Raw genomic sequence first — 21542 nt, forward strand, 5'->3', positions numbered from 1 at the left:
TGTTTACTGAAATACTTCCTTCAAGTAGTGAAGTGTATATTCATTCTATTTTGGTTTAGGTAAGAAAGCATTTCTTCATAGCTAAGGTTGGGATTACCAATCTAATTCCTAAAATGATGTTAACTTTGTCAAAAGGATTTGAAACCAGGCTAGAAATCGATAGATATGAGTTCTGTTGTTCCATAGCTACAGAAGATCGCTATCCTCTTATAGAATCATAGAATTGTCAAGGATGGAAAAGACCCTTAAGATCATCAAGTCCAACCGTTAACCTAACACTGCCAAGTCCATCTATACCATGTCCTCGAGCACCGCATCTACCCTTCTTTTAAATACCTCCAGGGATGGGGACTCAACCACTTCCCTCGGCAGCCTGTTCCAATGCCTGACTACCCTTTCGGTGAAGAAGTTTTTCCTAATATCCAACCCAAACTTTCCCTGGCGCAGCTTGAGGCCATTTCCTCTCGTCGTATCCCTCATTACTAGGGAGAAGAGACCGACCCCCACCTCGCTACAGCCTCCTTTCAGGTAGTTGTAGAGAGCAATAAGGTCTCCCCTCAGCCTCCTCTTCTCCAGGCTAAACAACCCCAGCTCCCTCAGCCGCTCCTCCTAAGACTTGTGCTCCAGACCCTTCATCACCTTCGTTGCCCTTCTCTGGACACGCTCCAGCACCTCGATGTCCTTCTTGGAGTTAGGGGCCCAAAACTGAACACAGTACTCGAGGTGCGGCCTCACCAGTGCTGAGTACAGGGGCACTATCACCTCCCTGGTCCTGCTGGCCACACTGTTCCTGATACAGGCCAGGATGCCATTGGCCCTCTTGGCCAATGTCTTGCTTGCTCTTGTTTTGTCTTGCTTCCAAAAGGAGTGAAATGCTTAGAGTGTGTGTGTGTATATATATACAAGTTTTAAAGATCTGTTTTTTTCTTAAAAAACATGCTTCTCCATTGCAGTTGCACACTACATCAGCAATTGGGGTTCTTTTAAGGCTATTTTTTGTGAAAATAGCCCCTGGGCATTTCACTGGCCACTTTCATGGGCTCTATACTTATCAGAGGACATAGATATGAAAGCTCTTGGAAATGCCTTGTTGTCCTTCAGATCTTACCCCAGTGCCACATTCATTGTACAAATAGTTCACCCTGAGTAACTTCCAGCCAGATTGCTGCTCCTGAAATTAAGACCAATGTCAGTGACAGATGGGAGGGAATCTTTTAGAAAATTGGCCAAAGACTTCCATGGTTCCTGCCTGCTGCGGAAGCATTTCAGTAGTATAAGTGATCCTCAAATGCTTTTTGTTGTGCTGATTGCCTTGAGGTTGTTGACTGTTCGCGCTGTTTGCTTTAAATTACAGTAAGCCAAATGTGATTTCAAGAATCTGAGTTAGACATCGAATTTCCATGCACAAGCAAGGGAGGAAGATAATTCCAGTGAGGTGATTTAGAGCACCAAGACTTAAAGGCCCCAAATGGGTTACCTCTTCAGTGGGTTTTTTAGTAATTTCTGTTATGCCACTAACTGTTATTTAAGGAAAAAATGTAGGTGACTGGGGCTAGAGGTGTGCCACAGTGCCTGTCATCTGTGGTCTGGATTGAGAACCTGAACAGCGAAGGGAATAGAGCTTACGTGTAGGCTTTCTTGATTCAGTGGAACAGGAGCCATGAAATTACTCCGAGCTCTCTGTATTTCTAGAGGAATATGAATGTTGTAACAGATTACTCAGTAAAAACAACTGGAATCATTGTTCTTCAAAAATGTAGTCATATATTACGATCAGGATCACATCCAGAGACAGGCAGGAATAACCACCACTGCCACATTCCACTTTCTCATTGTCATTGATCCAATCCCGCAGATTCCACAGCTGCTTCAGAAACTACTTGAGAAGAGAACAAAATCTTTTAAATCACAGTAGGGCTCTGTTTAAAACAAAGTCCTTCCCAGTTTACAGGACCACTTGTGTAAGACCTAAGGTAAGGTTCTCACCTGAATCCAAAACCTTTTAAGTGTAGCTTGCATAAATTGGTGAGGAGAATTGAAGGATGTTATTGCTGAAAAGAAAATTCTTGCTTGAGCAAGTCTACCGAAATGGGAGAAATTCTCACCTAACAAGTTCAGGTGGAACTATGAGCTCCCCCTTCTCCCCAAATCTATCTTGCCTTGCTTTTTTCTAGATATCAGCAAGGTTTATTCACCTTACGCAGCAGTGCTCAACAATGCTTTTAACAGCATTAACCATCTATTTTACCCTGTTTCATCAATGAAAAAAAATTGTGAGATTTTTCTCTAGAATATCTCTATGTTAACAGAATTGGAAATTATGCACGTTCATTATGCAAAAAGTTTGGTAACATTTTATGTGAAGATTTGTAAACACTGAGGACCATTAAAGAACCAAGTAGAAGGGATCTTACCATATTTTATAAATATAGATTAAGAAATGGTAAATCATGTATTGTTGTTCTTAACTCCTTTAATACAGTCTGTAAAATGGAAAGACCGAGAACTAAAAATGGAGAAAGAAAAATGTTGTGAGTTTTGTTTGTTTTTTGGTTTTTTTTTTTTTTTTTAGTAATGCACAGTTAATCTGTGGAACTCATTGCCATTAAGTTTCATTGACACTAAAGAGCTTAGCAGGATGTCTTTACTGGCTTATCAAATGTATTCCCATTATCCGTGCAAACATCGCATTACACAAGATTTTAAAAAAAAAAAGGGGGGGGGATATAAATTCTCATTCTTTAGGATTAAGCCAACTTCTAAATAATAAGGATTAGGAATAAGCTTTATGGCTTAGTTATTTCAGATTGTTAGTTGAGAAGCTTCTTTCATTTTCCTCTTAAGTGACTATTGCTGGCTAATGGCGGTGATGAGGAACTGAACTGTGCCAGCCACTGGAATGGGTTTTCTGTACCCATAATGTACTCTGAAATGTGGGCGCTGATCATCTTTGCTCAGTGTTTTGCAGAAATAAAGTTGTCTGTGTTCTGAGCGGAAGTTCCTGTGTAAGGTGGCCTTTGACCACCCTCAAGCCATTAACCTCTCTGCATTTTTCCTCAAGCATTATTCAGTCAACTTAGGCTTTATATTAGCTTTATTAGCCTAACGGTGTAGGGCCTGAGGGGATCTCACAGCGGTCTCTTTGAAACTAAATATATCTACAAGTTCCGCAAATTTTTTTTTTTTTTTTTGGTGTAAAACTAAGTCATCTTCCATGTCAGGCGCTCTCATCTCAAACTGTACGACTACCATTGATTATTGCTTTGCTAATGTCCACTTAGGGAGAAGATCAGAGTCTCAGCTGGGTCTAAGGCCACATCAGCTTTTCTCTGTTTCTGTCACTAATTTCTGCCACTTGGATTTATGTGCTGTCTTACACAGAGCTGTAGTCCCCCAGCTTGACCTCTAGTTCTGACCCTAATTCAGGAATGCACTCTCAGAATCACTTCTTATAAGCATTCCACTTTATCTCCCTCATATTCGTTGCTGTTTATTAGTCACTCACATTGAGAAGGCGTGCTCTGAATAGAGGAAAATACACGTCACGCAATAGCTGTGATTCCACTGTCCTTACAAAAATTAACACACTATGTGTGCCTGCTTTCTGGATTCTTACTGTTCCCAAAAGACCAAGGCAAGTTTTGACTATCCCCCAAAAACTGTGTGAAGGAGGAGAGCCTGAGTTAGGGGCATTTGCCCCTGCAGAAAGAAACACTTTTGAGCTTGTGCCCATGTGAATAACAAGTATGTGAATTCACTGGCACGTTATCTGAAGGACAGTAATTTTTATGGCAAGTTTTTTTGCTGCACATGATCTCAGCTTCTTAGGAAAACAAATGTGTTCTCTGTGTGCGGAAGGCTGCTCCTTCCATTAACTGAATAGTTGTTTAGTTTCAGCTACGTGTGCCCGAGGAGCAGAGTTCTCGAAGGTAATTCATTTCCTATGAAGCTTGTTTTTGAAATAAAAAAGGGAAAAGAAAAAGGCTTGGACAGAGGAGGCTGCGCCCACTATGGTAAAAGCTAAATATGTGCTCTTATGCAAGGCATCAAAGAATCCATCCTGGCAAAATATCTGTAAATATCCCAAATAAGGAGATAGCTTTAAGTATCACTTGCTATCAACCAGCAGATACAAAGTTACCAGGCTTTGATGGTTCTAATCTCAGCCAACTGCTTGTTTATCAGCTGCTCTACTTTTCTCGAAAACTAGTGGTTTTAACTGTTTAGACTATTTCATGAAACAAAAGCAATTGGGAATTTGGTTGTTGTAGCTCACCGAGTGAGGATGGTTTTCCCTTTTGCTCCCTGCCTGTTCTGTCGGCACTGATTACGGGTTGGCATTTTGCTCGTTGAGTCACTGCACTGCGTATGTATGCTTGGTCTCTCAGTCTTTACTGTTAAGCTACAGGGAAGCATTTCCCTACTGATTTCATAGCCTGACATCTAATTGCTGTGATTTAAAATGTATTCGATTCAGACACTAACAGTGGTTGGAATACAGATTTGAGATACTCACTTTTAACAGCAGGTTAGTCTAAGTTCTTAAAACTCCTCTTGAAATTTGAACCTGCTTTTCCTTAACTAATTAATATGACTAAGACCATAGTTGTCATACCAAAACAGTGATGTAGTAGACTGTGAACTGTATTTCATCCACGAAGGCAGTGGAAGAGTTAAGAAGGCAGGGCGGTAACTAACTGGTTTCCTGGGGTGCTTTGGCAAGTCCCTGGGACCAACCCCCTAAGGTAAACATTAAGGTGCAGTAGGTGTATCACTCTGTGCAGAGTTCAGCCCTGTTGCTTACAGCTTGCACAACTTGTAGCACATCAGAACACTGTGGAATCAATGGCTCGCCAGAGTTTCAAGACATGATTAAAAGACTCAAGAAGGCCCTGAAAGAATTTCCTTTAATGGGGAATTGTGTGAGTGAGTACAGTGGGTGAGTTGGTATTTTTTTCTTTCTTCCTTTCTAGCTGTTGGTTTACTTTGGCAAAATGCTTCTGAGCTTAGGTTTAGTGTATGTGCTTGCATGTGTCTGGTTTGGAGAATGAGTATGTTCTGTACCTCACCAATCAATACTAAAAAATTACTTTGAGATACGGTAATTCCTGGTTTGTGGCAATGACAGAACTGTAAAGCTATTAGAACCTATTTCTTAAAGAAAACCTTGTCATTGAGGAATGCAGGTATGTATATGATTTGCAGCAATTACCAGTCTTCAGTTTAATTTCTCATCATCTTGAGAGCCTTGTTACTGCTTTAATTTTATGTGTGCTTTACTCTGAAATTATATTAGGTTAACTCTTTAATGTGGATATATTTATGGCACATGGAATGTTCTTTGCACCATTCCTATGCATGGTACTAAAAATGAACAAAAAAATTTTATGCTGATTAAAGATTACATCTTCTTGAACTTCTGCCATTTTTTCTCTTTTACTAACAAGTTCTAATGAGTTTTGTTTGTATCAGCCTGCAGTTAGAATTCATGAGTCTGAGTAGAAACAGCATGTGCGCGCTGCACCGTACATGGGGTCTTGTGTTATGCAAAGTATTGGCATGTTTTAATCTTTGTAGTCTGGGATTGCTAGAAGATTGTGTATCATGATTTTCGGTATTTTGGCTTTGGCATAGAGAGACGTATGCCTATAATTTATGTTAACTCTTTCAGGATATAATCTCTCTTTCCGCTATAAGGATTTGTATTACAGAAACTCAGCTGCTCTGCCTATTTAAAAATGTACAATTTTTGTTTCTGTTCATCAGAAGTTAAGTTTTAAATCTTTACCACAAAAATTAAATACCTGTACAGATAAATGATGTGGTGATCATCTTTTGAAGGAAGTGTGTTACTCCTATCCCTGATGGAAGTCGCAAGTACTTAAAACTCTTGCTGTTCTATTTGATCAGGCTCTAATAATGACAACTAGGGAATAGGACATACGCTCTTGAGATTTGGCCTATAATGAGTATTTGTTTCTGTGAGTGAGAGAGCATAAAGGCACAGAACTAATTTTGCTCTGACATGTTTTATGTGGCATATTGTTGATAATTGCTGCTATGTTTTCAATGGGGCTTTTTGAATAAACCTGAATATATATATATATATAAAACACATAATTCTTAAATCATACTGCAATAAGTATATCCATGGAAACCGATTGAATCCATGATTTTCCCAGTTTTGTGCTATAAGTCATCACAGTTTGATTAAAACTTCATAGCTAAGAGCAAGCACAGAGGAATGTCTTCGTGGCCTTTTGCAATTGGCCTAATGCAGATGGATTTTAATCCTGGAGAATTTTATATGGGAAACAGATTACTGGCTTAGATGAGCTACTGGTCTGTTTCCCAAAGTGTCAGTTCCCAAACTCCTCCCAGTATGTGAAAATGTATCATCAAAGTTTTATGCCTTTATCAAGAGTTAACAGCCCCCTTGCTATACCTTGGTATCTTTGATTAAGGCAAAATTGTTCGGATTGGTAAAAAGCACCTTAAACTCTAGGCTGCTGTCCTGTGAGTCCTACACATTTCATGCAGAATCATGCCTGCATATATAAGCATACATATGTTGACTGTAGTCCGCTGTAAAACACTTTATTATCCCTTTTGTATGAAAGGCATGAACTACTACATGTTACTATTTCAGTCAAAAGTTGTTTCTCCTTATTAAGGAAAAGAAATATTGCAGAAAGTCGTTCTTAAAAAAAGGAGGGCGAAAGGAGCGTATTTCTTTACCAGTTCATTCCCTTTCCTGAAGATATCTAATGCCTAATCTGGTATTTTGCCAGTAGGATCTAGTACCCAGCTTTGGTCTCCAGGTGATTTTGTTTTGTTTGTTTCAGTCAAGTGCCCGATGATACGACACTGGAGGATTTGTCCCCTCGTGTTCCTAGAGCCGTGTTTGTGAAGCAGGACAATGGCGGCAGTGCCTCGGTCATACCAGTATCATCGATCCGTGTCCCACAAGGGGAGGAAGAAAAGGAAGAAGCTTCAAATTCTCCTGACTTAAATCCTTGCAGTGCTACATACAGCAATTTAGGTAAGTGTATTCTCATAGAAGAAAATTTAAATAGATCAGATTTTGGATACCTTTCCAGGCGGTGAAGAACGTTGTCTTCTGAACAGCTCAGTATGCTTTCATAAGGTTAGTTTTTAAAGACAAACTTTTTAATATTAATTTATAGAAAATAAAATTATGTTGTCTCATTCTGACATACACAACCAAGAAAGTTAAGATCCAACAAACTCAAAGGTTTACTTTCCTATGAGTTTAAAACTATCTTTTAATCGCCCTTAATGATAAACATCTCAAACACTTTTAAAAGACACATTGTTTTATCTATTTGGAGGAATTCTTATCAAAGAGGTTTAAAATACAGAGCATTGTAGTCATCTCTTGTTGACTAAAACCTTTCTTATCCTAGTCTGAGAGTTTACTTTTGCTCCTTCAGGAAAAGTTTAAGATATGAATGTCCCGAAGGTACTGCACAGTCTGTTCAACTATCACTGAATTCCTGACTCTCATTAAAAAGATGCATGGATGCAGGGCTTCTCTGGAAGATAAGTGAGCAAGACAAATAAGCATCTTCCGAGACATAGTATCAATATTATCAGTCTAATTTCCTAAAGCATTTTGATTTGAAGTACTGCGAATTTAGAAATACCTACAGCCAGATTTTCTAGAAGAACAAAAATCTCATTTATTTATGTTCAAGAACATCTGCATACGTGTTTTTCAGTAATGCTCCAATCCTGTAAGAATACCAACTTGTTTGGCATTTGGACAAGAGGAAACTGGCTGAATTGAGATGGCTTGCAAGTACAGGGGTTTGGCATGTCCACACAGGTTTGAGGGATCAAGGACTAAATTTTAAATCCTCAGGTGCATACATTCCTTAGACATTTGGTGACATTGTTGCATTTTTTTGCTTAAATGTGAATTAGTGGTGAACTTATTAGTGTTCTGCTAATGAAATATTAATTAGGTATTGTTTATAAAGCATAAAGAGGAAAAATATCCTGCCCAAGAGTGATACTAACATCTACCAAGAAATTCTAACTTCAAGGAGGAAAACTAAGACTTACATTTTTCTGGTGAATTATTCAAAGATCTAATGAATTATTTTCAGTTAATTGAGATATACATATATATCTCTATGTATCTATATATTTTCTGTATTTAGGACATAGCTACATTACAGATAGAATTCAGGCAGTAGATCTACTGCTACATCAAAACTATTTTATAGCATGGTTAGCCCATGTTCCTAACCAGACTGACATACAAAAGGATGAAGCTAAGGTATCATTTAATGTATGAAATATCACTTATTCCTCATGGTGAGATTGCTATTTTTCTAGCCCGAGTGCTCATACAATGAAGGGATTACTTGCATTTCATAGCCAAAGTAACGATATTGTGAATCTTCTGTTTAAATCTTTACTCAATTTAGCTCGATTTTGTTATGCAAGATGCTACACCTGATGGCAACTGCTTCATCGTACAGAGTTAGCTGTCCTTCTGTCCATAGATTTCTGTCCTTCCCACAGGATCTCACAAACTGGGAGTAGTAAATTCATGGGAAATGCAATAAAATGCCATTAAACACTGGAACAGGTTGCCCAGAGAAGAGTCTCCATCTGTGGAGATACACAAAACCCAACTGGACGTGGTCCTGGACAACCTTTCACTTTCAGATTTGCTGTTAACAAAGTAAATTTTAGGGATGAATGAGTTAAATTAACTTTTAGGCTTGACTTGGTCTGGCTTGGCAAGCTTGCTGCTTGCTGTTAAAAGCAATGCTACCCTAAATGGCACTGAGTTTTCTGGCTGCTGTTCAAACTTTTTTCTGATTTATTCAAGCAACCTCACTTTCTAATTCAGATAGCTATCAAGGGATTACTAGGTAGGGATATAGAATAATTCCTTCTTGTTTTCACATCTTACATCACCTAAGCAGCAAAATGATATATTTTGTAGAATTAGCAAATATTGATGTGTGTAACTGAAAGAAAGGATAACATGAGAATATGTATATAATCAAGCTACATCACATTTGATTCTTGCTTCAACTGCAATTGTATCTACAGTTACCTTTTTAGAGCTGCATACTACAGTTTGTAGTTTGTAAAATGTATCATGTGAACATCGCAATTTGCAGCATAATGCACAACAGTCACTTTTTAAATCCTAATCTAATACATATTCTATGTTTTTTATTGAAAAGTAGGTAATATTATGTCCTTTGATAAATATCTAATCTTCAGTTGTGACATGTCACATGAAATTTTATGAACAGAAATAATGGCAAGCTTTGGTAAATTTTCATTGTAGCCAGGTAGTAGTTTGTATCAGGTACTGCCCCCAAATATATTTGGGTTTGGCCTTCCCCTGCTCCCACAGGAGTTGTTCCATCATCAGTTTACGGTTCCGCCCCCAAAAACTGCAAGTGTGCCAGCAAGTATTTGTCAGGAATCAAATTGCAGATGCAGAATTTGAGAACAGCTCACGTGTAAAATATGGGCTGTATTTGTTAGTTCATCTAACATGTGAAACCAAACATCTAGAAATTAAAAAAAAAAGCAGGCAAGCCTTACAAGATACAGGATTCTCCTCTGGGAATCAGATACAACGTAAAAGACTTAGGGCTTTTAGGAAACCTGAGGTGGAACCATGATGATAGGCTAAAGGAGCCCAGTATGTTCCTGGGTGTATAAACAGGAGAAAACTTCAATAGGAGTAGAGAGGTTATGTATATCTCATTTTTACCCTGCAACTGCCATGGCCATAGTCAAGCCCTGGTGACCACAGTTTAAGAAGAATGTTTAAAAAAAAATTGTATAGGCTCTAAAGAAAAGCTTTGAAAATGCCTAGTATTGTGACAGGCACTTTATAATGACTAATTCAAGAAGCTGAATCTGTTTAGCTTATCAAAGAAACAGTCTGGCTTGATCATGGTGTGGATGCTCATGTGGTGAGCAGAACTGTGATGAGGGATACCTTTAGGATCAACAATCAACAGATTTAACAAAATCCAGTGGCCGCCAGTTGAATCTAGATGCAGAAACAAATGTTCAGATGTGTAAGGTAAGGCCTCGATGTTTCTTTTTTAAGGTGCGCCCCTATTCTAACAGAACTTAATTCAGGTAAGCCCTGTAGCTTATGATAAGGAAGACAATAGACTAGATGATTAAAATCCTTTCCTTTACAAATCTTTGAATTTTTCTACCTTTGAATTTGTTAGGGAAATTGAGTTGATTGAATTTGCATCGCTGTAAGTAGATTAAGATATTCTCTATATACTCAGGATAGTATTTCTAGCACTTAAAAAAAGAATAGGTTATTTTATTATCAGCTATTTTTCTCCTTACACCCGAACAAAAGGTGAAAAAAAGAGGCTAAGTAAGTTTCTAGTAAGTTTTATGTATTGCCTCAGTCAGTAAGTTACACCAGGGCAGTGTGCTTTAGCCAGGCTATAAATAAGGTAATGAAGTCATTGTTGACTAAAACTGACAGTGCAGTGACAGACAGTGATTATAGTATCAGTCTGATGCATTTTGTATAATATATAATTAGTACAGGTAATTTCTTTTACATGGTGTAATGGAGGATGGGCAGCAAGACCTGACAAGTCACCAAGGCAGACAAGCTGTTGCATCTGAAGTTTTTATTTACCTGGTACCTGCAGCCCATCTTACTATCGTTCTGTGCAGAGTCTCAAACTGTTGGTGAGAAACTGGAGGTGCAGCATGAATGTTACTTAACAAATGTTAGCTATTTTTCCTGTTATATTATCATTCTGGTAAGATTTTTATCTATTAAATTAAGGATAAATGTGTAAACAACTGAGCATAATACAGGATTAATGATCGTGTTCGTGTAATTCTGTGTACTGAATAATTTTTAGAATAGTGTTGTACGTGTACTGGGTTTGTTGGAATTGGGACTGTGAAGTACGCTGCTTGCTTCTGCAGTGGCTGGAAGATACTTTTACACATTTGTGGGTTTTTTCATGGTTTGGTTATTTTTATCAGTCAGGGTAAGAGTTTAAGGAGTGATATCTTTTGTACTGGTATTAAAGATCAGTATAATTGATCTGCTGCTTATACAGAGAAATCTTTTCCAGGCTCTGTATTACATTAAAAATGCAGATTGCAAAGGATGATCAATATCCAAGTACAAGGGCAGGAAAAAAGTACTAGGACAAGGGTAGAGAGGGGGAATTTGTACAGTAGAGGTGGCCAACTGGTGGATTTTACTTAAGTGAATGCTTTAATCGGGCGTTATAACTGGATTTTGTAACATGAAATGGGGATGTACTGACATGAGAATTACTGGGACATCTGGCTTCATTCCTGGCTGTGGGGAGAAACAGGTCAGCAGAGGCTGCCAAAGCCAGCGCTGTTGGACCTCTCCAAGATCCAGCCGTGTGATCAGCCCAGCCCTATCTTATGGTGGGTTTCCTGCAGACACATAAGAGCCGCTCGAAATTCCTCTTTCTCGCTGGTCTCCACTGTAGAGAGTCCACAGTTTTGGTTCTAGTTCTGTTGGGGCTTTGATAGATGTGGTCTTGGAAGATTGGTTACCCATGTTGTACATACACGGTTATTTATTTTTGCTGTTCTTGGCAATACAAAACGTGGAATCTTTGTCAAACTGATAGTGGGTGAATGGCAGAGGTGAGAGTCATTTTGGCCATTTTAGCCCTTTGGGTCCTGTTCGTTCATCTGGATCCCTGCACTAGGAGCTTAGGGATTAAGGAGTACTATAATGGTCACTAAAACTGAGAACAGAGTTAGTAATCACGGCAATAGCCTAGTTACTACTGTGAATACTGAAGTATTGTTTTCAGCTCTGTTTTCTAATTCACGTCTTCCCACAAGGAACATTATCCTTGGATGAGAGATGGTAATGGCATATAATCAGAAAAATGCTTTCAAGAATAAAGGAGAATGTAGGATAGATTACCATGTCAAGAGTAAAATGAGTTTGGAGAAAGTACAGAAGCAGCCTGCTGTCACTGGTGTATTGGACTAACATATGTTATGTATTGTAGAGCAGTATATGTCTCAGGAATAGTTCTGTTCAAAGAACGATAGAAGCATGCAGCGTGTCACCCACTTGGCTTGCCTAATTCACCATTAGTTGTTTTCCCAATTAAAGAAGCCTTTTCCTTCACAGTTGTGAAATTTCTTGACAATGTATACTGCTGATCTGGTCTAAGTAAAAAAAGAAAGATAGATGGACTATCAAGAAATCTAAACAATAATTATGCATGTCATTAACAAAAACATGCTTATGGAATGTAAATTCAAATTAAAGCTGAGCTCAGATAGTTTCATGAGCTAAGATAAACAGGTTGCAATGCAAAGTCTGATGATAAATCAGTTACCTGGAAAAATAAAATTTAAATGCCTTTTTTTAGGGCTGATTTAGAGTTTCAGACCTTTGTGTGGTGTCCGCAGTATTAATATTTCAATAGTGTAGTGAGATTCTATAATGGAAGATGTTATTGAACTGTAGAATTACTTAAAGCTCTCTAGAAAGCTGCTGTCTATAAAGAGTTAATTTTTTTCTGTCTTTGAACAGTCTTGGAAGCCACTTCAAAGATCTCTGTAAGTGGCAGCCTAGTATTGTGCCCGTCCCTCCTTTTCTTTTGCCTCCCAAGAGTGTAGCTCAGGCTGAACCTCGTAATGTTGGAGAGTCTGTGTTGTAGGTAAGGAAATGATGGGGTTTAAGCATGCAAGGGGAGAAGGAAATGATAGGCAAGAAAAAGAAGCAAATGCTCTGCCAGCTTGTATGCAAAAGAACATTCTTGTGCCTTTGACAGGGACAAAATTTAAGACAACCTTTTTCTTGCTAGACAATGAATTTAAAAGAATGTGGAACACGCAGTATCACGCCACGCTTGGGGAAAGCTGCTGGAAAGACTGGCCCAATGGGCATGAAAGAAATGTACAGAATTAAGAACTCGGCATAAAAACAGTCCAGATATGAAGCTTTTCAAACACATAATACAGATGGATAGATTTCAATATGGAAAACTTGTTCTTGTGGGGAGAAACTGTACTGTAATATGACATGTTTTACAAACTCATTTTCCTCAGCTGAGAATACTTGAAAAAGTAACTACATAATGACTTGTACATGCAGTGCTCTGGATTCTGCCACCCCCACCAGAGATCTGCAAAGGCAACTTCTGGTTATGAAAACCTTCTTCAATTATGTTTTGATGTCACAGTTCCAGTAGCTATGCAAAAGCAACAACTAGTGAAAGTCACTGGTTGCAGTCGCAACACTCTTTTCTGGATGAATGGCTTTTGGAGGACAGGGCTGTTAAAGCAGACAGAAAATAAGAGAATCAAGAAGAAACACTGTTATAAATCTTACCTTTCTTGGAGAGGGCTTCTGCTCCTACTGCTCGAGATGTGCAACTTTAATTTGTTTCCTTGCTGTTCCCCTGGAGCATCTGTGCAGTCCTTGGATTAGCAAGTCACACAAGCAATGCATATTAGGAAACTGCCTCCTGAAATAGCAGCCTTTCTCAAAACCCCAGCAGTTAGGCTGTTTTAGCGTAGTGGGGAAGAGGGTAAGAATGAGAAAATAGGCAAGTGATCTTTAACACAGAATGTTGCCAGGGGAGAAGTACATAGGTCACAGATTTTCGAAGAGTAAGCAATTGTGGAAGGCGACATGTGTTTGGATGAGTAAGAAAATTGGATAAAAGGTAGAAATGAACTTGTCTTAGGATTAAGCAAAAGACTGTGGCATCTGGATGCGTGTGTCTGGCATGCAGACATCAGTTCTGCTTTTGACTCTGAATCATGCCACTCTTCGTCTCTGCAAAAGGCACCTTTCTGATAGAGTTCCTGTACTGCTCAGCTGGCACTAGTGTTACATGCTGCAGCATATCAAACGGTGAGAGGAAGAGCTGCTATTGTAGAGCACGCTCACTGCAATACCACCATCAGAAAGGAGCAGTTGAGGATCTCCTGAGTGTTAGATTTTTTTTAAGCAAGCTTGACAATGATTTGAGATACGCAGGGATTCTCCAATATTTCTAGCCTTTGAACATTATTATTTTGTGGGAGCTAAAAAGCGATGACCCAGGGGAGTAGTCCTATGACAATCAGGCATGTACAAAGCTAATGGAATTTCCTGCTCAAAATTCAGTTTTTCAACCATTGGAATATCCAGGCTTATCACAAAATCTATAAGGCTCTTCTGAAGGTTTCTTGAACTTAAACATAGAGATATAACTTACATTTGTGATGTCATCTCCTTGGAATGATTGAAAAGGGAATTACTGTGAGGAGTTCAAGAGCCAAGGCTATTCTGTTTGTGTGGATATATTTAAAAATGAAGTCCTCCCTGATCTTCTGAAATTACGAAGTCCTTTTCAGCATTCTAACTCAGCGTTCCAGGTTTTTGTGCATCCAGGCCAAGAGATTAGATTCTTTAGTATTCATAAAAACTGTAACAACATAGCTCAAAGTATAAAGGAAGCTATCTTTTTTCCTTTCATAGACTGCGAAGTCATTTATTATTAATTGTGGACCAAAGTGACGTAATTCAAAGCTGAATCTGAGAACGCCCCCGGTTTGGTTCAGCGTTCCAGTTCAGTCCTCTCTTTACAACGATTCAGCACATGTTATAAATAGTCAAATAGTCGTAGTGTCTTTCTACTTGCTGTTCCCTTATTAGAAAAGATGCTCAGCTGCAATTATACAGAGCATCCATTTCGTGTCTGCTGTGTTGCAACTATAAAAATCGGCTTCCTACCTTACCATGATAGTCAATGAACCTCACAGGAGTAGTAGAAAACTGATAAAATAATTTCTCTGAAAATAGCAGTTGATTATTAAGAACGGAAAAATCTCATTTTGATATGAGTAACAACCGTTTAATTGTCCCAGAGCAGCAAGTTGGTCATTTGTATTGTCTGTTTATTGCTTTTTATTCTCTCTTATATTATTGTCATTTATTTATTCTTTATTTCCAAGGACTCTGGCAGTTATAAAACATAATTGTCCTCTCTAAAAGCCATCCAAAACACACGACAGGAAGTTTATCTTCCCTAGGAGCACACGAATGTTTGAAACCAGTCTGTCAGTGGAAATCCTGTGCTTTCGTGTATGTAACTTGCCGTTTGGAATCTCTTGACTGAATCTAGGTCAGGTTATCTATGAACATAATATTGCCAACAAAGTTACCCATGGCAAGTGAGTAAGGGAAATATATTAGAGAAAGTGTGAGTGGGGGGGTAAATTGTAGGATAAAAAATATTTATGTTTTTGTAATCTCAAAATATGATCCTCCTCTCATTGACAGCAGTGGCAACACACTGGTCAACTTGAGTGAAAGTAGGCTTAACTTCTTTGTTTTCACCTAGTGAATCTGCTAGGGCAATCCTGACTTTCCAATGTGACTGCCAAAGTATTTAAATTACATCACTTGTGTCTGAAGTCTTCTGGTTTACATTCTGAAATAATACTTTCAGCCTCTTTAGCACATTTCAAATCCAAGTGATCCCAAGTGCTTTACAGACTATTGTAAGGATATATTAAAAAAGATCACCTCACCTGCCAGAGAAATGCACCTCTCAAAGAAACAGTACACAAAGCCACTTAACAGCATCTACCCATAGTTGTAGCACATTTGAATAGGAAGTGAGGAATAATATTGTAGTCGATTGACTGCAGAAGGAATTACAGGAGGCTGGGTATAATTACTGAAACTAGAATTTGGCCGGTGTGCCAAAATTGACTTTTGGTTTTTGCTTGCACTTTTTGTCGTTAATCCCATGTGATGTAAAATGCCAGCATTGCTAGCACCGAAACTGAATTTAATATATAGGTCAAGGTCAAATAAAGACTGGCTGTATGTGACGATATATATGTGATACTGATTTGGTCATTTTGCTTTCTAATTCATTCATCTTTTCTGATATGTATTTAGGTTTTCTTCAAATATTGGGGGGGGGTCCTAGTCAGCTTTTTTTTTTTTTTGCCTTAAACGTCTTTGCAGAGTTTGAATGAGCAGCTGATGCAAAGTACTTTAATCTTCTATCATCATTATTATTACCTTTTTATTACACAGGACAGTCTAGAGCAGCCATGATACCTCCGAAACAGCCGAGGCAACCGAAGGGAGCTTTGGATGATGCCATTGCCTTTGGAGGACTAGTAGACCAGGAGACAATGAACAACTTGCAGCCAACACCACCTCCACTGCCAAAGAAAACAATTTTGAGAGCCAACACAGAGCCAACTCCCAGAGATCTCCAGAAGCAGGCTCTGGAGAACAGCCTGTGCATTGTAGCCAATCCCACCTATGACATTGACACCAACTGGGAAGCAAGCAGCGCCTGCTCTTCGGTCAGCCTGGAGCTCAAGGTACTGGACAATGAGTCAGGAGATTCCTTGGACAGGCCTACAGAAAAACTAAGGGCAACCACCTCAGCAACTAACAGTGTTTCCAGCCTAACCACTATCAGTATTAAGGACCGGTGTTCCAACAGCATGGAGTCTCTAACAGGGAGACACATCTCGCAGACTAAGCAGGGCAAAGGTGTCCAGAAGCCACAAAGGCAAGCACTTTATCGAGGAATTGAAAACCGAGAAGAGGTGGTAGGTAAAATCCGAAGCCTTCACGCTGATTCACTGAAGAAGCTGGCACTTAAATGTGAAGACTTGTTCATGGCCGGACAAAAAGACCAGTTGCGATTCGGGGTGGACAGCTGGTCAGATTTCAGGCTAACCAGTGATAAGCCGTGCTGTGAGGCAGGCGATGCGGTTTACTACCCAGCTTCTTATGCAAAAGATCCTCTCAACAATTATGCGGTCAAGGTAAGAGGGGCTTGAAAAACGGTAACCCTAGAGATGAGTGACAAAATGTAACAACAATAACTATAATCTGCAACACACCCAGTAGTGATAGGTCCTACAAATATAAGTGTGTGCTGCTTGCAGCAGCACTGTGTGAAGAGTAAGATTCCCAATATACAGGCTCTTCCTTCTCTCAGGAACCATGTGTGGCATTGGTATCTGCAGTTTAAGTTTGATCTGTTTTCATTGCAGCTCCAAAATTATTAAAACAAAACCGACACAACTCAGTCTTTACCATGGTCATTGTTTAATGAAGTACTGAAGAAAAAGCTGTATTATTTTAACGTGTGTCAGCAGTTTTTTGGAAACTTGCAATAACAAAATCCTTCGGTTCAGCTGCGTGCAGATGATACTAAATCATCATCCTTAGTTAGGAAAGATTTCAAAGTTTTCCATGTTCAGAGCCATGTAATTTTAAATGTAAATTCTAGACTAATATATCTTTACGTTCCCATACAAGGTCTTATATTTTCACCAGTATTCCTTACCAGCCTTTCAAAAGCGCTGCCTAGCCATCAGTGTTGCCTTATAAGCTATACTAAAAAAAAAAAGTGGAGCTTGTCAGTGTTAGTTTTGTGGCCTTTTACTAAACAAACAATTTGTGTCTAGTTTATTCTTCAGCTAACACATTAAAAGAAATAAGATTTACTAGATTTACTGCTAATATATCAATGAATAGTTGGCAACTATCTCACTAGATGTTGTTACTTTATGGACTTTTATATAGGTACTTCTTTCTGAGCGCTGTATCTCTAAAGTTCTCAATGCTCATCTGGTAGGATGATAGTGAGAAAGACAGCTGAGACTCATAGCTCTGTCAGGCTTCCTGTGTGACCTTGAGTAAGTCCTTGAACTTCTGACTCCTCCTTGAAACTGAGATAAAACATCTATTACCCAGCACAGGTGTGTGAGGCTTAATCGATTATTCCTTATAGAGCATGTTGACATTCTCAGAAGGGTGGTGCTTTACAGGAACAAAATGTTGTTGCCACTCCTACATGATTGTTTACAAGAAAGATATAAAAAAAATAAAAGGTAAGATTGGTGCAACTGATACGTTCTTCTGAAACTTGAAAAGGCATCTTTTTAAGGCAGATTTGTGAGCATAACCATTTATATTTCTTTAGTTATCAAGGACCTCTTTTTGAAAAGATGTGAAATGAAATATGGATATCTTGTGGATGCCATGTCCAGGGGTACAGAAGAGCCTAGAACCAGACCATGAATGTATCTGGCAATCTACTCTCGTTGCAGAATCAACAGTCTGGCACGACTCAGTTCGGGGTTTTTCAGTTTTAATACAATGATGGAAAAACGGTTGCTTTTCTAGGACCCAAAGTGGTGTTTTTCTATATAGGCAGGTTTGGGTTACTGCTAATGTGATTCCTCTTTGCACAGTATGGATGGGCCCTTAAAGTATTCCCTGACAGGCAAGAGCTGTGTAGCTGGTTTCTTATCTACTATCCTCCTAAATATGTTTCTTATGTAGAAAGCCAGCGAGAAGAAAGAACAGCAATGTAGCATGGTCAAATATTTTTTTTCTCTCATAGTTCAGATGTCTTTAAAAATAGTTCTCAGACTGACAACATTTATTGCAGCAATAGGTGTGATGGTCTTGAGAGTGAGTGAAGTATCCACAAAATATCCTTGAGCTGGAGGTCACCACGAGCTGTTGTGCTGTTACGATGAGAGGAAAAGTCACTCTTGAAAATACCCTCCCTGGCACTTAATGTGATATAGGAAGGTACTCTCCCCACACATGTTCTCTGATTTCTTCAAAAGTCAAGCAGGACCAGCATACAGGACTACTGCTGTCTTTTCATTTTCTCTTTCACGTATCTTACGTATTATGCATTTGGCTAAGTTGGGTTCCCTTCAGTTGTGTGTTTCTTTACTGCATATTTTTATTACTGCATTCTCTATGTTATATGAATTACATATCATCGTTTAAACTGTGGTTACTGGATTTTTTTTCCCCTAAAATCAATTATAGTAAATTTCACCTTTGTCTTAACATTTGCCCCAAGTTGATCTTTGACTTATAAGTCGTCAGTCCAGGATCAGATTTGTACAAAATCTCATACCAACAGATTGCTATTACATTACGCAGAGATTTGGGGAATTGGCTTTAACAAATACACTAGTTTTACTATCATGGGTATTTTTTGTGTGAGCCAAATTACCTAATCATCTGCCTCCAACAAATAAGCTATGTATTCCTGCCATTTTAAATCCCTTGTCCCTAAAACAGGATGGCAAAAATAGATTAAAATTACTGGTGTGCCTATTGAATCCAAAATATAGCCCTCCTGTTATTTTTGATCAAATCTTAGAAATACATTTTGAAAGTGTACAAGGAGCCACATCTTCGGACAGTGTAAATTTATGTAGCTCTTCTGAGTCTTGTAGAACTCCCCAGGCAACACTGGCTAACAATTCTTTAAGTTTAATGATTTTAATATTAGATTTGAGAAAAAATGTGATAATGGGATTTTTTAATTATTATTCTCTTTGTAGAAAACAAGAGATTCACCCCCAAATGGTGTTAAGAATCTTAATGCATAAGTCAAAAAAAATTACATTTTAATATTGTATCTCCAAAAGTAGAATTACAAAAGCACTGCTAAAAATTAAGCTTTAACCTTCTGACTACTGCTGAATTAAATTTAGAAGAATGAACCTTTTGTGCAGATGACTGTACCAGTGCACCTTTACATTCCGGTGGTCTCACCAGCAAAAGATGCTCTGATAAAGGTGGTGAAGAACAAGCACAACTTGTTCTGTTGGTATGGATAGTAGAGGAAACATTGTTTATAGGGGTGTGTTGTTTCAAAGCACTGTATTACGCTCTTTGCTTCAATCTCACCTAATCTGCTAGTAAACATCCTGTGCAAAAAGGCTGCAGGAAGCCATGTGGAAATTATTTTGACTGAAACGTTATAAATAAAACCAGTAAATAAGTCATGATCGGAAAATTACTTTTCCAAATGGAAAAAATAGAAATTCCCTTACAAGAAAGGTTTCCATAAAATTCCAGTCCCTGAGGTATTTTTCCTTCACTAGGTGCAGTACCATCTTTTAAGTAGCTGGTAGATCTGGGACAATATGGATAAACATTCTCCTGAAACCACAGTCTTATCAGTAATTCCAAATATGTAGTGGAAAGGTTACACTAAAGTACAAGCAGCAGAGCACCAGCTTTTTGTACAAAGTGCATTGGGTGAGTTCAAGTCTTAGTATCCCTACTCAGACTGAATAAGGCAGTGATATTACAGGAATCCTTTTTTTTTTTTTTTTAAATGATTACTCAGAATGAATAATAGTTAGACAAGATAATTACTGTGTCAGTGACGTAAACTACTTCCACTTTCAGTATTAAACTCTGAAGGAAATTACTGTACGATATCACAGACAGACACATAGAAATCATGATTCAGAGTCCACACGGAACAATACAGCCACAAAAAACCAGCAGAGTTATGGCCTGCAGCCTGTGTGCTCTGGCCACGGGCACGTGTTGCAATGCAGTTTAGGTAGGATAACAGGAATTTTGCAAAGGTGCAGACAGCTCAAAAGGAGCAGTTAAAATTTATTGCTTTGATTGCTACAGGGCAGCAGCAGATGTTCTAGCAGTAAAACCTTAGGATTTCTGCTAAGGGTCCTGTCCCTAGTATGAAATAAAGCAATGCAAAAGTAAATAGTATCGAGCTGAATTTGGCTGATGGTTTCCTAGTTGCAGCTGACAATTATTTTCTAGTTATGTTTAGTTTGTCACAGTGTGCTAAGGTGTTTTTTTGGTAATTCAGTTTCCTAGTGGAGCTTCTTGGCAGAAGTGTTATTAAAGGTCATCCCAGAACTTCATGCCTGAGATCAAAATAAAGCTATGTATGTTAAACTTTTAGCCCATTCCAAGTTCAGTCACAGCAGCGTAGAATTCTGTATTTTGGCACGTCGTTAAAAAGTCAAAGCTCTATTCCAAGGCCAGATCAAGAAAATGAGGTCAATCAGAGATCAAACTGGCCTCCTTGGAAAACAAGGTTGTGCCAAGAACAAGCTATCAATTTGGGATTAGCAAGCTTTCATTCTACACAGAATTTCATTTGCAGTTGTCCCTCTGTGCAATACAACAAAGCAGCACAGATGGTGCAGTCTGTGATCTGTGTTTCTCATTTTCAGCACTTGTAAATTCATTTCCCACAATATTCATCGTACTTTAAGTTCACTGACGCCCTGTAAAATGCATAGGACAGAGTGGAAATGAGATTCCCTGCTGGTAAAGTGGAAGTCAGCTGATGGCACAGTAGGCTACCGGACTCATAAAGCAAAAATAAAAACTAATGCAGAACAGTTTTTCGAAGCTCTGAAACATTAAAATCTTGCTTCTTAGCAAGAAGCGGGTGGTGGGGGCAGGAACTGAAGTGGCAGGATATAAAGAAACCTGTCCTGTCCCTATAAACGTGACGGAAGTTTGGTCCCTATGGATGCAGTAAAGAAAAGATACATGATGACAGTGCATTCCAGTGAAAAGGAAGATGGAAACTTTCCATTCCTTCCTACTCATAGCTCTCCTTTTTTCTCATCGCTTTCTTGCATCATATGGAAGGGCTTTTTACCAACATTGCTTCATCTTTTGAACAACCAGCTCTTTATCA

The 21542-nt window shown here is 38.7% G+C and overlaps 1 protein-coding gene across 10 annotated transcripts in view; it reads left to right on the forward strand.

The window, feature by feature from the left end:
• Positions 1-21542, forward strand: part of PEAK1 (pseudopodium enriched atypical kinase 1) — a 123632-nt gene that overhangs the window by 89595 nt on the left and 12495 nt on the right. For 9 of the 10 annotated variants that reach the window (XM_087743813.1, XM_087743812.1, XM_087743811.1 and 6 more), the window contains 3 exons: positions 4823-4939; positions 6846-7042; positions 16103-16851. In XM_087743813.1, the coding sequence (XP_087599939.1) occupies positions 4823-4939; positions 6846-7042; positions 16103-16851 (1063 nt within the window). The remainder of the gene's footprint in view (positions 1-4822; positions 4940-6845; positions 7043-16102; positions 16852-21542) is intronic. The other variant, XM_087743819.1, reaches the window with a different exon arrangement.

This window comes from Nipponia nippon, unplaced genomic scaffold (genome assembly GCF_047370975.1).
Source record: "Nipponia nippon isolate SJK-2023a ecotype South Korea unplaced genomic scaffold, ASM4737097v1 scaffold_9, whole genome shotgun sequence".
In the NCBI taxonomy this organism is placed as follows: domain Eukaryota; kingdom Metazoa; phylum Chordata; class Aves; order Pelecaniformes; family Threskiornithidae; genus Nipponia; species Nipponia nippon.